A 16703-nucleotide genomic window follows, 5' to 3' on the forward strand; every position below is an offset into this window, starting at 1 on the left:
CCTTAATATTTTTTTGATGTCCAGATCAGTTTTCTCCAATAATCTCCTTCGCCATCCCTTCAACTTTTTTGATTTTATACAATGAGTGGCATAAAGATTTATGATATGGTGAAATATATATTTTAACTGTTTCAGCTTGCATATACCTGAAATAATATATAGGAAATATGAAACTATAATTCCCAACCCATGTTTTCTGCTAATTAGCTGATTCATATCCATGCCCATGTGGTATCTCCCAACCCTACGCACTCTTGTACAGTTACTTTTAAAATGGTATTTTTTTCTGTCTCCCTTGCTTTTTGAATAGTGACATTATATTTACAGTTTTCCAATGTTCTGGGACCTCTTCAGAATCCAAGGAGTTTTGGTTGATTACAGCCAAACATATCCTCCAGCTCTGCACCACTTCCTTTAAGACCAGGGGACTTATCAGTCTTCAGCCTCATTCCTTTTATGTAATGACAGAAATTATTTTAAGTTCATCCCTCTTTATTGCCTCTTGATTATTGTTTATTATTGGGTCGTTTATAGCATTGATATTGTTTAAAGAGTGATCCAAAATATTAGTTTAGAATGAAAGTCAAAAGAACTGCATATGCTTGAAATGTGAAATAAAAGCAGAAAATACTGAAAACACTTAGCAGGCCAGGCAGCGTTTACAGAGAAAGAAATAGTGTTCTTTGCCTACCAGCTGAGTGTTTCCAGTATTCTCTGTAAATATTTAGAATCTCTACTCTTTCCCATTGTTAATTCTCTAGCCTCGTAACTTAAGGAACCAACATTCATTTTAATTACTCTCTTCCTTTTTATATACTTGCAGGAGCTATTTTTAACTTTTAATGTTATTGGCCAGTTTACTCTGATATGCCATCTTCTCCCTCTTGTAATTTTTTTAGTCTTCCTTTGCTGGAAATTGGAAAATTTCCCAATCCTTTGGCCTACCACCAATCTTTTGCAACTTTTGTACGCCTTTCAATCTGATACTGTCCTTGGCTTCCTTAGCTAGCTGCGGATGGTACATCCTTCTCAAAGAATCTTCCTTTATCATTACAATGTGCCTTTATTGTGATTTATGAAGAATTTCCTTTACTGTTTGACACTCCTGAAATATTTATTTTTCCAGTCCTCTCTAGCCAACTCTATTCTCATTTCATTGTAATTACCTTTCATTTATGTTTAGGACACAAGATTCAGACCCACGTTTCTCACTCTCAAACTGAAATTGAAATTCCACCATGCCATGGTGACTCTCTCTGCAGATTTCCTTGACTGTGAGATAATTAATTAATACTGTGTCATTATACAATACAACACCTAAAATAGTCTGCTCCATGCTTGGTTCCTTGATGTATTGCCTGAATCCACCCTTTGAACATGTCCTCATGTCCACCCTTGCCGATTTGATTTGTTCGATCACTTAAATTTAACATTCCCCATGATTATTGCAGTACCTTTCTCACAAGCCCCAATAATTTTTTGATTTATTCTGTATCCCACAGCATAAAGAGCCTACCATTTTATGTTATCAATGTTCTTATTCTGACTTTGGTGGTACACTCTTATGCTTGTATACTCTGTCCTTCCTTGTTGCAGTTTGGTTATTATTATCCCTGTTGTTGCCTGAATTGTTGCTTTCTCCTTTCTCTTTGCCTTCCTGTACCTCTTCATATGAACCATATCCCCCATTTCCAGACGACCTTTTCGCCCTTTTCAATCTACTCTCCGGCTTCCATCCCACTGCCAAGCTAGCTTAAATTTTCCCACACAGCACTAGCAAAGTCCCCTGCCAGGTTATTGATGCCATTCCTCTTGAGGTGAATTCCTTTGACTTGTCAAGGTCTAGCTCCCCTGCCCCAGTGGTCCCAATTTCTTAGGAATCCCTAGCCTTCCTGCACCATCGCTTCAGTTATGCACTCACCTCCTCTATTTTTCGCACTGACTAGCACGTGGCACTGTAGTAATTTGGAGATTGTCACCTACTGAGGTCCTGCTTTTTAACTCTCCCTTCCCTTTCATAATTCCCTGCAGCCGCTCAGTTACATCCTTGATCCTAAAGCCAAGGAGGCAACATACCATCCTGGAGTCATATCTGTGGTAGCAGAAATGGCTGTCTGTTTCACTAACTAATGAATCCCCAGCAACTATTGTCCTCCTCTCCTCATTCTCTTGCCTCTTCCTCTCTTCCTCCCCACCCATCTGCTGTGCAACTGAGCCTTCTACTGTGCTGTAGACCTGGCTCTGGTTGCACTTCCCAAAGGAATCATCATCTTCACCAGTACTTAGCAGAGAATACTGCTTGCTGAGCAACATGGGCTCAGGGAGCTTTTGCACTACCTGTCCGGTGGTCATCCACTTCTCTTTCTGTGCATTAAGCTGTGGGATGATCGCCTCTTGAAACCCGGTATTAACATAGCTCTCAGACTCACGGGTGCACAGTATTGACTGCAGCTACTGTTTAAACTGCTCTAGCTGGTGACACTTCCCACACAAAGTCATCCATACTATGGATAAAGTATTCAATGATGTCCAAAGCCTACAAACACTTTGTATTTGCTGGTTTGAAAAACGTTATTGAGGACCCGTCTTTCCGTCAAGGGAGTAGTAAAAAGTGAATTTCCAATGGCTTAAGAGGCTGAATTGCAGACTGTGTGTGGTTTGCAGTTAGTTTCCGTATGTAGCATGAAAAAAAAGCAATGAATGCAGTAGAAATTTTACTTGAGAGTAAATTCTATCCTTGGAGGAATGGTGGTTTTTTCTCAAATCTAAAGAGCGCCTGTATAGATTTTTGAGAATTGGAGAAAGTGATTCATTCATTCCATTCCCTGAGGAAAAAGAAGCAGTGTAATACAGAAGCCCTGAAGTTTCTTTAATGGAATGTTATGTAACCATTTAATGTGCCGTGAATTCTGTGGTTGAAATCCTACACAGCAGTCACTCATTTCCTCAGCAGAATGGTAAGACCCATTCCCTTTCCCTTCATTTTCTGTCAACCAGGAGTTGATGTCTCATGTTTGTGTAAGGTTGATCAGAAAGTAAACACTGGCACTTGTACTGAATTTTAATGCATTGAATTTTGAGAGTGAATTCTGCATGAAATCTATAAAGGATTACCTTGTTTTGTTTGAGTATTTATACTTACATTTTTAGCTTAAGCTTGATGTGTAAAAGGAGACAATATGCAGCAAATTGAAAGTGCTCACAGTTAAAGTTATTAAGGAAGTAGTTATATGGGCCATCGCTAATAAGATGGACATCCTGACTTTTGAATTAAATTTGCATCACTGATGTTGATCGTAACCCTTGCAGTATCAGCATATCTAAGCAGCTGCAGTGACTTTTCATTAAGTCACCTTGGTCTCTTTCCTTTCCTCTTTAAATAGCTACTTCTCTTGAGCTCCTCAGTCACTTCCTCATCCATTAATTCTCTAAGATTCACCATGACTATCTCCCCAAGCCCATCCATTTAGCTATCTCTGCGGATTTCCTTTGCCATCAAGCTTGGCTTATTCCTATATTTTCCTTCTGTTGCTCAGAAACCAATCTCTCCCTCGTAACCCTATAGCCATCTTTTCTGAACTTACCTGTTCATGAAACATACCTTCTGCTTCTTCAACATTATTCTTACTTAATAAAGTATTCGCCCACCCATGTTTGCCCACATTCTGGCTGATTGTGTAGTTAGTTTCTCTTCCTCCAATACATTTCTTCCTTCCTTTCAAAATATCCCCAACCACTTGGACACACCTTTTCTTACTAATTCCTTTCCCATTTCTAAAAGTTTGTTGTTTGTTTCTTCTTGAAACTACTACTGTCTTCTAGTTATATCCAAATCTCTAAGGTTTTGGAAATGGCCCTAACAAAAGTCATCAGAATTTTCTGTGATTCAAGGCATGATAGATTATCTCTCCTTCACTTCTCATGTTTTCACTACAGTCAAAATATCCTAGTGCCAATGATTTTTGTCCCATCAGAACATGGTCCTTCAAAGAACTGTGTTTGATCAATCCTTCCTAATTTACATGCTGCCCCCTTGGCAGGAACAGAGCAGAGTAGTACAAGTCCACAAGTACAAAAACTGTTCTAACTCTCTATGTGCATTAACTCTCTTGCACTCATTCTCTCTTCCACTTTCGGACTACTTATCCGCATTGTTCTCCATTTCACTCCAACGATTTTGCCCCAATTTGGAGCCAGCATGACTCATTCCATTATTTTCCCTTTGAGAATTTAGTTTCTTCACTTGGTGAGGTGTGAGGGGTTTAACATGTATCGGGTGTGGGAATTGAGCACTTGTATTTACATGGCAGGACAAGTGTGAAATATTTACTTGAACCGAAACTCAATTGCTTATCAATTTAATGGCACTTATCTGCGTGTACCTATTGCTTGCTGTCTACACCTAATGCTTCTGACAGTCAGCTTTTTGCCGAGATGAAAATGTATGACTTTGGCTTTATTTGCAGGCCTTCAAGGGCCCATTTATTTCTCTACATTTAGTTTCCTGCTTGCTTCAGTATTTCAGCTTTTGTGCATTGAATTCATTCATTCGTGGTTACACCTCTGAGGTTTATATATTTCCATTCAGTTTAAAGGATTAAATGTATTCTGTTCAGTCATATGTTTTATCACTGCTGTCATCTTAAACATTCTTTCAGTTCACACCCTTGGATCTTTTCTGAGATTCATACATTTGACTTATTTAGGTAATAGAACATAGAACAGTACAGCACAATACAGGCCCTTCGGCCAACAATGTTGTGCGACCTTTAAACCTCGCCTAATACTATCTAACCCCTTCCTCCATACCCATTTTAAATTCCTCCATATGCCTATCTAGTAATCTCTTGAATTTGACCAATGTACCTGCCACCACCACCGCCCCAATGTTAAATGGTACCCTTTAATTTGTCCCAATCCTTCTGTTGACCATGCTGCCTATTGCTGACCTTGTAGAAACCTGGTAACAAGCACCTTCTTTGCAATAATAAATACAAAAATGGCATGTAATTGCTCCTTTCATTTTATTTTTGTATTTCCATATTATTTTTAAGTCTCCACAACGCTCTCGAGTCTCTTACGCAGTCCCCAGGTCTTCTGCCCTGCACTGACAAGTTTGGGACTCTGTTGATCCCAAATTCTGCAATTCTTTTGAATTGCCATTTGCCCAACCCAGGATGCTGCTTAAAATGCAGCTCTTTCATGAAACTTTGAAGCCTGTCTTTATCTTGTCATTTACTTTGATGTCTATTTTTATTTGTAATGCCTTTTTCATCTTTACAATGTTAAAGCTGCTATATAAATGCAAGTTGTAATTGGTGTTTACAGTCTTGTCAGTGAGTAGAACCTTTCAATAATTTAAGTGCTTAAAATAAATAACTCTTAAATTCTGAACTGAGTTTTGAGTTCCCTCACAGTTTATTTAATATGTCCCAAAGAATCTGCATCTCCAGCATATAACTTTTCTAAATAATTCTTATAGATTACTTGGAAAAAGTTGGGAAAATATTAGCACTGCAATAATTGAGTTTGATTGATGCAGCATTTTTAATTAATGGTTTTCATGAACGATCAGTGTGGTTTTTATTGAGCCACATTGTTCTTTTATACCTGTGCTGCTAACTTGCATCTGCTGAGTTTATTCGTGTCTCTAATCTAAAGAGTATGTGTTAAAATTTTGTAATTTTATGTTATTTCAGTTTTGAATTGAAACATTAAATCTACATTGTATGTTTTAAAAGCTAAGTAGATGCCTTGTAATAAAATGACATCCAACTCTTTCGCAGAGTTTTTCCTATTAGGAATTGCATTAAGGATTGAAGGCCAGGATGGAGTTCTATCTTTAACCTTTGGTTTAGATCCAAACTTTGGGTCAGAGATTGAAGTTTCTTCATTAATCATTAATACTCAGTTTTTTAAAGTTGAGTTTTATTGCCATGACTTGCTTTGAGTTAGTCCTAGGCATTGGAAGACTGATGCCCAGGTGTGGCTTTCAGCTGATATTAGACTTGGGAAGTCTTTCTTAGAATGCCCATCTCCATCAGGATATGAAACATCTCTGCTGTTTCTCTGCTGTTGGTATGTCACTGACTCCTGTAGTAAATGCTGGAGACCAATATGGAATAATCTTGAAATATAGTTTAATTTTGTGCTAAATTTGTGTGCCACACTTGTGCAGTTGCATAATTTCAGAAAAGAAATATTAATTTAGAATGCCAAAATTAATTTATTTAGATATTTTAGACTACTAACTGTCAGTCATTCATTTGTTATAAGATATTGTGTTGCTGTGGCCCCCATTACTCAAACCTCTGGCTTGGCCTAATTTGAACTGCCCAGTTGAAAGTGAATTAGGGAGAAACTCATGGACACTTGCTGTCCACTTTCTTCCTCTGGCAAATTGCCCAGACTTCTCTCGTTGACATGCTCCTCATTGACAGATGGAGGTAGGAACTTGCCACGTGAAGAAGTCGGAGCACAAAACATGTATCCTAGTGTTGCATTGCACAGTGACTTAGTGCATCAGTGCACTGCCTTAGCATTTCTTAAAAAATATGCTGCTAGGTTCTCTGGGGAGTTGAGCTCATGACAGGCTAAATAGAGTAGGGAGCTTGATCAACGGAAAAATTAAATGAACTAGTTTGGAAAATAAATGCTGCACTTCCTAGTCTGAGAAGAAAGGCTGTGATTGTGAAAAGCAACTCTTTGACTAATGAACAAGCAATACCTGCATGTAATTTGCATTTTTATAACTATTATGCGAACTATTTCCCTACTGAACTACAATATTGCACAATAAGACAAATGTCACTATTGCTTCAAACATCAAGAATTATAATAAATTTCTACTGATACAACTTATCAACACTTGACAGTCATTCATTATCAGGAGACTGAGCATCTTATTGTATGTGTACTGTTCCTTTAAGGCCCTGGAGTGTGGGAACCAGTATCTTTTAAATCCATTATCTATTGTTTAAATTAGGATTGGTAAATCCATGTAAAACTGGGAGGAGTCAAGTGTGATAGAATTTGCAGATTAGGAATTTACAAAGGAAGGATTTTGAAATGAATACAATGGAAGACAGGAGGGCCTTTGTCAGCAGTTAGAGATGAGTAAGTGAGAATTCGTAGAAAACAGCAAATGTATAGCAGAAGTTTTCTAGAGATTGGGAAACTATTGTAAATATTTCGAATATAGTGGCTGAAGATGGCAAAGCCATGTATGAGTGTTTTCGATGCAAAATTGGTGAGGCAGAATTATGGAGAAAGCAGACAAATTACTGTTTTAGGTTTGGGTGTTTCATTAGAATGATCTGCTTTGGCCTTGGAATGTTGTCATGGATTCATTGACAAGGACACAGATATTATCTTGGGGGACGAACTGAAGATTGTTACTGCTTATCCAGGGTTTGTCCTTGGACAAAGGAATAGGCAAAAGATGGAGTTTTTTTAATTATTTAATTTTGTGATTCAGACAGCATTTATTGCCCATGCCTAAAATGCTTTTGACATGGCAGCGGTGAGCTGCCACAAGTAGTAGTTGTGATGAAGGCACTCCCACAGTACAGTTGGGTAGGGAATACCAGGATTTGGGCCCAGTGACTTATTTCTAAATTGGGATAGTGTGTAACTTGGAGGGGAATCAGATGATGGAGGTGTTTCTATGGCCCTACTACCCTCATCCTTCTTGGTGGTAATGGTTGCAAGTTTGGGAGGTGTTGTCAAAATAACTGCAGTGCATTTTACTTTGCAGCCACTGCGTGACAGTGATAAAGGGAATTAATGACTAATGTGGTGGCATACAAGCAGGTTGAATAGTCCTACATAGTGTTGAACTCCCTGAGAGATGTTGGACCTTCATTATGTGGAGAATATTCCTTTCTTGTTCTTTGTGTATGGTTGAAAGACTTGTTCCTTGTGTATGGTCAGGAAAACACACACCAGTCTTCATTGAGGGGTCAGTGGTGGAAAGGGTGAGCAGTTTAAGTTCCTGGGCATCAACATCTCAGAGGATCTATCTTGGGCCCAACACATTGATGCAATCACAATGAAGGCACGCCAGCGGCTCTACTTCATTAGGAGTTTGAGGAGATTTGGTACATCACCAAAGACTCTTGCAAATTTCTACAGATGTACGGTGGAGAGCATTTTGACTGGTTGCATCACTGCCTGGTATGGAGGCTCCAATTTGCAGGATCGAAAGAGGTTGTAGAGGGTTGTAGACTCAGCCAGCTCTATCATGGGCACAACCCACAGCCCCCCCCCCCCCCCCCCATCAAGGATATCTTCAAGAGATGGTGCCTTAAGAAGGCGGTATCCATCATTAAGGACGCTCACTATCTGGGACAATGCCCTCTTCTCGTTACTACCATCGGGGAGGAGGTACAGGAGCCTGAAGACCTACACTCAACATTTCAGGGTACAGCTTCTTCTCCTCCACCATCCGATTTCTGAACGATTTCTGCCTCATTATTTCTCTTTTGCACTATTTATTTATTTTTGTAACTTATAGTAATTTTTATTTCTTGCACTGTACTGGTGCCACAAAACAACAAATGTCATGACGTATGTCAGTGACAATAAACTTGATTGTGAAGACTTAAGTGTGTCGGGAGGTGAGCCATTCACTGTAAGATATTTTATTTCTGATGTCACTTGGCTAGTCCAGTTGAGTTTCAGGTCAATAGTGACCTCCAGCATGTGTATGGTTGAGGTACTTGGCAGTGGTAATGTCATTGAATGTCAGGGTTAGGTGGGTCAAACGTCTTCTGTTGCAGATGGACATTTCATAGGACTTCTGTAGGGCAAATGTTCATCACCACTTATCAGCCCAGACCTCAAAGTTGTCTTGGTTTTGCCCGATTACTTCCTACCTTTGCAATAATTAGTGTGCCTGCCAGCATGGTGGTATGGATTGCTTCATTTCTTGAGGGGTTGCTAATGGAATTGAACATTGTGCACCATTGGCAAACATCCCCACTTCTGAACTTTTATGATCGAAGGAAGATCATTGATGAAGCAGCTGAAGATGGTTGGTCCTAGGTCGTTGCTTGCCTGAAGAGCTTCTGAACAGATGTCCTAGGTCTGGGATGGCTGACTCCGAACAACCACAACCATCTTAGTTTCTGTGAGGTATGACCCCAGCCACTGCGGTGTTTTCCCGCTAATGCCCATAGACTTTAGTTTTACCCAGGCACATTGATGCCGTATTTGGTCAAGTGCTGTCTTGATATCAAGGGAAGTAACTCTCACATGATCTCTGGAATTCCCATGTTTGGACCAAGGCTGTGGTATGTGGAGGTGTGTGGCCCTAGTGAAACCCAAATAGTGGATCGGGGGTGATTAAATTATTGCTGAGTAAATACTACTTAATGGTATGGTTGATGAGATCTTCCTACATGCCATTGATAATTGAGAGTGGAAAAATTGGGTGGTAATTTGCCAGATTGGACTTGTCCTGTTTTTTTGTGATCAGGATATTCCTGTCAGGTTATCATTGTACTCAAACAGCTAAACTGAAGACTCAGCTAGTTCTGGCGTGTAGCTCATAGTACAGCTAAAATTGTTTCTGGTCTAACAGCTCTTGCAGTTTCTGGTGCTCTTGTCTTGATATCACTTGGAGTTGATCAAATTGGCTGAGAGCTGCCTTCTGTAATGGTGGGGATCTCCGAAGGAATCCAAGATAAATCATTATCTTTTTGACACTTAAGGCTGAACAAGTTATTATTTGCTTATGTATAGAAGCTTGCTATATCATGTTTTAATGTAATACAAGATTTTCTGACTGAAATTCTTATGGTTGTATGTGTGTCCTGTTGAATGGTTCTTGATCTCCATCTCTGAAAGGACCCTTGATCTGAAGGAAATGACATCATATTGTTATCTGAAAATAGGGTAGAGAGGACAGCTGACCTTGACGCATCTATTGTACTGATTTGAAAGCTGTCTGTCCGGTATAATTTTAAAACATTACATGGTAGTATTTAAAAAAACATAATATAAAATCAAGGATGTGCAAATTCATTTAACTTATCCAGCTTATTGCCACATTTCAACTTTTCAACCACCTTTTAAACTCTTCCAGTCCTCTTCTCAGTTGGCAGATGATGTGAAACATTTATCATCTCTTGTGTAATTTTACTTCAAGATTTGTTTCAAATTTGTATTTCAGTAATTTGAATTCGTGCTCATTTACGGATCTCATCTGTTTTACTCTGTTCTGGATTGTTTTTATAAAAAAGATTAGTATCCATAATATTGTCACTGAACTTTTAAATAGTTGAGATTAGGTTTTTATAATATTTCCTTGTAAGTTCATTCTTTGTCCCTGTGATTATTCTTGCTGCTCTTTTCATCCTTTCGAATGCATTTAGATCTCTATTGAAGTATGCAGTTACACAAAGACCAGTCTGATTAAACCACGTATGAAGTTTCAGCATTACTTCTGTGTTCTTTTATTCCACTGCTCTTGCTGTACATTCAAGCATTCTTAATTCATTGCTTCTCTACATAACCATTGGATGGCCAAATGATGGGAACTGTCCTCATTATTATGTCATTGGGAATCTGCAGGTTGGAAAAAAAAAGTGAGGGAGGAAGGTGAAAGGACTGAGTAAATGGCAGCAAGACGCCCCCACCCCCCTCCCCTGTGAAATCTTGAGGACTTGTCCTCGAATTGCAAGTGAGAAATCCTTCCTCACTACTAAGTCTCTTTCAAATTATCCTCCATTGCTAATTCTGCTCTCATTTTGTTTGCTTATTTTTTTCCAGAATCTAATACTTCACAATGATTTATATAAAATTCAAATTGACAATTAATTAGTTGCAAAGCAGATCCAAAGTTCTTTGTAAAGTTCTAACTGCACAATTCGCATTGGTACTGTTTGCAATGTTGATGCATTTACAATTCCTTACTTCATCCAGGACATTTATGTAAATAAGAAATATCAAAAGTCCAAGCATTGACCTCTGTAGTATTCCACATCACCACCTCTCCCCTGGCCTGAAAATGTACACCTCCCGAACTGCTTTTCTATTGATTTGAGTTTTTAATCCAGTTGTGTTATGTTTGAATTCCATGTAATCTTTGATGTAGGACTTCATTAATTTTTTCTCTAGAAGCTAAAATAAACGGTATCATCTATGTAATGTTAACACTTTCAAAGAAATGGAGGAGATTTATTGAGCAAGAACTTTTCCTCTTAACTCCATGCTGTTACTTATTAAGCTTTTATTGTACAAGCACTCTAGTTACTTTTTAAACTATTGCTACACAAGTACGCCTCCAATCTATACTGTGAAATTGTTTCTATCACTTAACACAGTTTTTGTTTTAAAGTAATAGATCTCTGTCTGGTTGGATTTAATCTTTGAATAGCCTATTATACCATACACAGGGTAAACCCAGTAAAACTTAAAACTACTCACTAAGCATTTTCCTTTGCTGTATGGACAGTATTTTTCTAAGAACAGTTTATATATTAACAATGCATTAAATAATCAAATTTAGGCATTAGTCAAAAAAAATGCTGGTCAATTTATTCTTAGGTTGCCAGGATATGGAATTTGACTTCTGGTTTCAGTTGGTTAAATGTATCTGTCAGTCTTGTAGGGGAAAAACTTCAACTTCCGCCCCTTGTTTACAGGAAGTTCTGCTTAACCATCATTGGGTTCCCTCCCAGCAAAATGAGGGAAATTAATTGTTTCCAGCAAATCAGAAAAAAAAACTGCAATTAGCCCTAAGCTGAGTTTTTAAAATCTGGTTAATGCACTTATCTACAGCCTGTAAAAAGAACAATTTGAATGAGAGAGAGAAAGAGAGAGAGAGAGAAAACGAAATGGTTCTTTAATGTGGTGCTGGTGTTGACTGTAGTGAGTTGACATTGACTTATTCAGCTGACCTTGGTGGTTGCTAGAAATGAAAATAGATCTTGCGACTGCTAAAACAAAATCATTTTAAAGCCAAATGCAGTTCCCAACATTTCTGTTTCAGCACCATATGGACACTTATTCCTTTGAAAGTCTGTAAATGAGAAACGGGTGTTGAGTTGAGATAGCTTCAGAAAGAGAACAATATCTAAAGCTTTGCAGATGGTGTTCTGTGCTGAATTTTTGCACTGCTGAAGAATACTTCAGCAACTGATAGAATGGGAGGTTCAACAAATGTTAATTGTGACTTTTGGCAAGCTTGGAACAATAAAAATGACAATTTACCAATTTTGTTTGCCTTCAGTGGTTTCTTATTTAGTATTTTCTAATAATGCATGAGCACTTGCTATTGATATGAAGTGATTCTGTCATAACACCAATGTCAAATGTACTATGTAAGTTGGCTGTTAGGAATAGAATTAACTCTTGAACAAATACAGAGAGGGAACTTTCCCCTGCAGCCTCATGCTATGACGAGGCCCTGACCTTGAATTCAGACATTTAATGGTACCAAGAAATTTCGTGTAGTTTAACTTGGTATGCTCGTTCACTCACTCACTCACTAGTGAAGTATCATTAGTTTTTGTATTAAGTTGTTTACTCATGAACATTTCATATATCATGTCAGATTAGTTTATGCAAATTAGTTAACAATTGGAACAAAGTAACTTTAATGTCAACCAATTATTTCTTTTAAAATTGAAAGGAAATGCAATTCACGTGTAGGACAAATGGAAAATGACGTGCTGTTTCTGTAAACGTTTCAGCAGAAACTAGTTGCTTGTGGTTGTGATTCTGTTGGCATTAATTTTTGATTAATATTAATCATGCTGGCACATTAGATACCAACACTATCTTGCTGCTTATTTGAATTGACATATAAAGGTGTGAATGTTTATTTTAAAACTTTTTAATTTAGAAAAATTTCTGAAGCGGTAATAACAGTTGCTGAGTTCTTACTAATTCAATTCTGTTTCACAGTTGCTGATATGTGTTTAAAATGAGTGGACCTGGAGAAAACGCTTTGGATCCGGTGAATTCTGATTCAAGGAAACGAAAACTTTCTTCCTTTGATGCTCAGGGCTCAAGGTATGTGAAGAGCTAGAGTTAGAAATTGATCTCATTGAAAGGCAGTGACAGCTTTACAGCTAGGGGTGTAATGAGTATAATTGACCACTTTGCAAAAACATTTTGTTTTACTAAGTAATAGTTTCTCTCTTTTGAAGACATAACAGAAAAAATGTGGTGAAGCCCAGTGGTACAAACACAGTAAGCACTTCACCGTACCACAAACCTAGTAGGGCCTGAATTTAAACCAAGGCGAAAAAAGAATGTTGTGTCCCATTTGGAGGTCTTCTGCAAATATGTTGTGAATTGATCAGTTTGGGAAGGGAATTTTTTTTTCTTCTCTTCCTTTCTCACTGTAGGATGGTGGCTATTAGGTTACCCTGGATCTTAAGTTTTATTAAAGTGAAAATGTGTAAATCTTAGCTCAGTAGTACAGCACAGTAAGCATCTCACTCTGTATCACAAAGCTAGTAGGGTCTGAATTTAAACCAAGGCAGAACAAATGGTTTAATAACTATTGATCAAGATGAAATTTATGTTTTAATTGTCACTTTAGGAATATTGCAGGTGATAGTTGTCTGCAAGGATGTATGTGATTATCAGCTTGTGTTTTCACATCTTTGAGATGATGCTGAATGCCATCCATGACTGATGTAACTGGGGAATTTACCTTGGGTTGTTTGGCCTGTTTGAACAATAGGCAGTATTTGACAAGAATTTCTCTTTTGAGAACACTCTACAATCTGGTAGAAATCATGCTCAAACCTGTAGTGGTATTACAGTGTGACTTTTTTTTTCGCTCAAACTCCATTCATTATTCCTAAATGTAAAAAAATTTCCAAGAATTGAATTCAATATAAAAACATCTTGGATATATTGGGTACAAAAAAAAACATAAAATTGCTGAAGCTCTTAGCAGGTCAGGCAGCATTTGTGGAGAGAGAAACGGGTCAATAAGAAAACAAGCAGAAAGGCAGAGGGGTCAACAGAACAGGGAGAATGTCCATGATGGGATGCAAAGCAAAGTTGTACTGCTATTTTAAATTCTGAGAGAAAAGAAATAAAGGTACAACTTGATACTGAAATATCCAGGGCCATCCGTGGAGAAGAAGAGGTGGTTATCTGAAAATATTGAATTCAGTATCTAGTCCCAAGGATTGCAGCTTTCCCAAATGGATAGATGGAGGTGGTTTTTCCTCGAGTTCATGTTGGATATCATTGAAACAATATAGGAGACTAAAGACAGGTTGCAGTGTGAATGACATGGAGAATTAAAGAGATGGGTAATGGAAGCTCAGAGTTATCTGTAAAATTGAACAAAGGTGTTCTGCAAAGCAGTCACCTAATCTGCGTTTGATTTCTCCAATGAAGACTGCCAGCTCAATGCAATCCCCATAATACAGGTGGAATTATGTTTAATTCAAAACAAGTTTTTTAGTATTTGGTGCACCAGCTTGCATTACCGGAAATAAATATTAAAAAAAAATTACTTTTTAAAGAATAGTATCCAGGACCATTTACAAGATACAGCAGCAAGTATCTTCGAAAATTTTTAAAGCATTTAACATGTACCTATTAGTGTTCCATCATCAAAAAATGTTTAATTTTAAGAGCTGCCTTGGCCTGCAAATGTGCGCTGTTAGCTGCAACACTCAATACTAATTAATTCAATCTTGATGGCTAACCAGATTTGTGGGCGGAGTCAGCTTTTAGTGCAACAAATCACGGAAACTCAATTTGCCTTGGGCGTAGTTTCCACTTGAATTTCCATGATCTGTTTTACTGGTTTGATGAATGTCGGGCAAGTTGCACTGAAAAAATCCATCGCAATCTAGTAGAAACCTCAGGCTACTAATGCTCAGTTGACATGGGTGTGGAAGTGAGTTTGACAATTGCTTATGCAGATGAAGTTAGACATTTATGGGCTAGTCAGTAAAATTAACATCTTTCAATTCTGCAGACTTTGTGCAACAAAAAAATTTATTTGATTTGTTCAGAGAGAATATGAGTGAAAGAAAAAATCTTCCACTTGCATTACACTTTTCACATTCCCTTCAAAATGTCCCAAAGCCCTTTACAGCCAAATAAATTCATTTTAAGTGTAGTCATTGTAATAAAGGAAATTGGGTGGATTTCCTTTTGCATCTATCCATTAGAAATGTTTGTAAAATGGAAGTGTTTAAACGCTATGCAGTAAACACTTCCATTTTCAACTGTTTGAAGAACAGTTCCCACTTGTGACTTATACTGCATTCATTACAGATTCTTGCTTTGTTTACATTCTCATTGAGAGTTCTTATGATGTTCTTAGCAGTGAACAGCTTGATATGTTCTGAAACTAGTGAAGTTGCATTTATTTTGATAGTCAATTGCCAGAAGATTTATTTGGGAATCTCCACTAGAGTAGACAATGCCTCCTTGGATGAGCTCCCTTGCTGGTGCTGGATTGCAGGTTTTGGGACTTGTTGATCAAATTTCTCCATTCCCAAAATATTGATCATCTTAAAGCTCCCATCATTTTCATACAAATAATGCAGGTTTAGGTGTCAAATAAAACATCACCTTTATGAATGTATTTGGTAGAACTTGCCCAGCAGTATATTGGAAATCTGCCCAAACCTGCATTAATCCGTTCAACGGATGTCTTGCACAAACAATACATTGATTTGAGGCTATTATCAAACATAATTGAGTTTTAAGTTCAATTCTTCCTCTTGTGAATTTTAAATGCATCATCCAGTAACAAGCTCAAGCCAGTAATGTGCTGCCACCTGTAGGAGGATCTGCAGTACTCCCAGAAAATATTTTTCTTGTGATTATACAAGTCTTTCTAAATAAAAATACTTGCCTGAATTACTTGGAATTGTAAATTATTTCAAAAGGGCATGTTTCTATTGCATAATTGTACTTCAGTTTCCTTAACATTTCATTTGACTGCGCTACACTGTGCATAACAAGGAATCGTGGTCCAGAAATACAGTGCTTATATTCATCTGTGGATGCTGATCTGCATAATAATTTAAATTTTTAAATTCTAAATGTTAAAATCTTGCATTTTACTGAACTTACAGAAAATGGTTGTAAATTAGCGGTTTTCATATCTCCAAGATTATGGTTTAAACCATGCTTACAACCTTATACTAATTCCATAAACTGCGGTGATGAATAAGAGCCATTAGTGTTGATGTACACTTTTCTGTATGGTGCTCGATGAAGCTTGAGCATTTCCTTTAGCTTAACTTAACTTGCGTTTTGGGAACAATGGGCTGAAAAATGGCACACCTGGTAGTGCTTCTGCCTCACAGCTGTCGTGACCCAGGTCCAATCAGGACCTCAGGTGCTATCTGTGCAGAATTTGCACGATTTTGTTGTGACTTTGTGGGGGTGCTCTGGCTTCCTCCCACAATTAATTGATAGCTGAAAATTGCCTTCATTATGTAGCTGAGTGGTAGAATCGGGGGGGGGGGGGGGAATGGATGGGAATGTGGGGAGAACGAAATGGGAATACTGTATGATTATAATAAGTGGGTGAGTATGGTCAGTGTGGTCTTGGTGGGGCAAAGGGCCTGTTTTGTTCTGCAAGATTCTATAACATTTAGCTGGAGCTGTGGACTCAGTGGCTTTCTGGTGAAGCAGAGTGGGACAAGAACTGCAGCTTGGTAAACAGGAGGGGAGATTCATCACTGGACTCTCCATCAAATGCA

The 16703-nt window shown here is 38.0% G+C and overlaps 1 protein-coding gene across 6 annotated transcripts in view; it reads left to right on the forward strand.

Moving 5' to 3' along the window:
- The window catches only part of LOC127578695 (nuclear receptor coactivator 3-like), a 177960-nt gene that overhangs the window by 119085 nt on the left and 42172 nt on the right, over nucleotides 1-16703 (forward strand). For all 6 annotated transcript variants that reach the window (XM_052030984.1, XM_052030983.1, XM_052030986.1 and 3 more), the window contains one exon: nucleotides 12913-13020. In XM_052030984.1, coding sequence (XP_051886944.1) covers nucleotides 12932-13020 — 89 coding nt within the window. In that variant the 5' untranslated portion in view covers nucleotides 12913-12931. The remainder of the gene's footprint in view (nucleotides 1-12912; nucleotides 13021-16703) is intronic.

The sequence above is a fragment of the Pristis pectinata genome, chromosome 16 (assembly GCF_009764475.1).
Source record: "Pristis pectinata isolate sPriPec2 chromosome 16, sPriPec2.1.pri, whole genome shotgun sequence".
Classification (NCBI taxonomy): Eukaryota; Metazoa; Chordata; class Chondrichthyes; order Rhinopristiformes; family Pristidae; genus Pristis; species Pristis pectinata.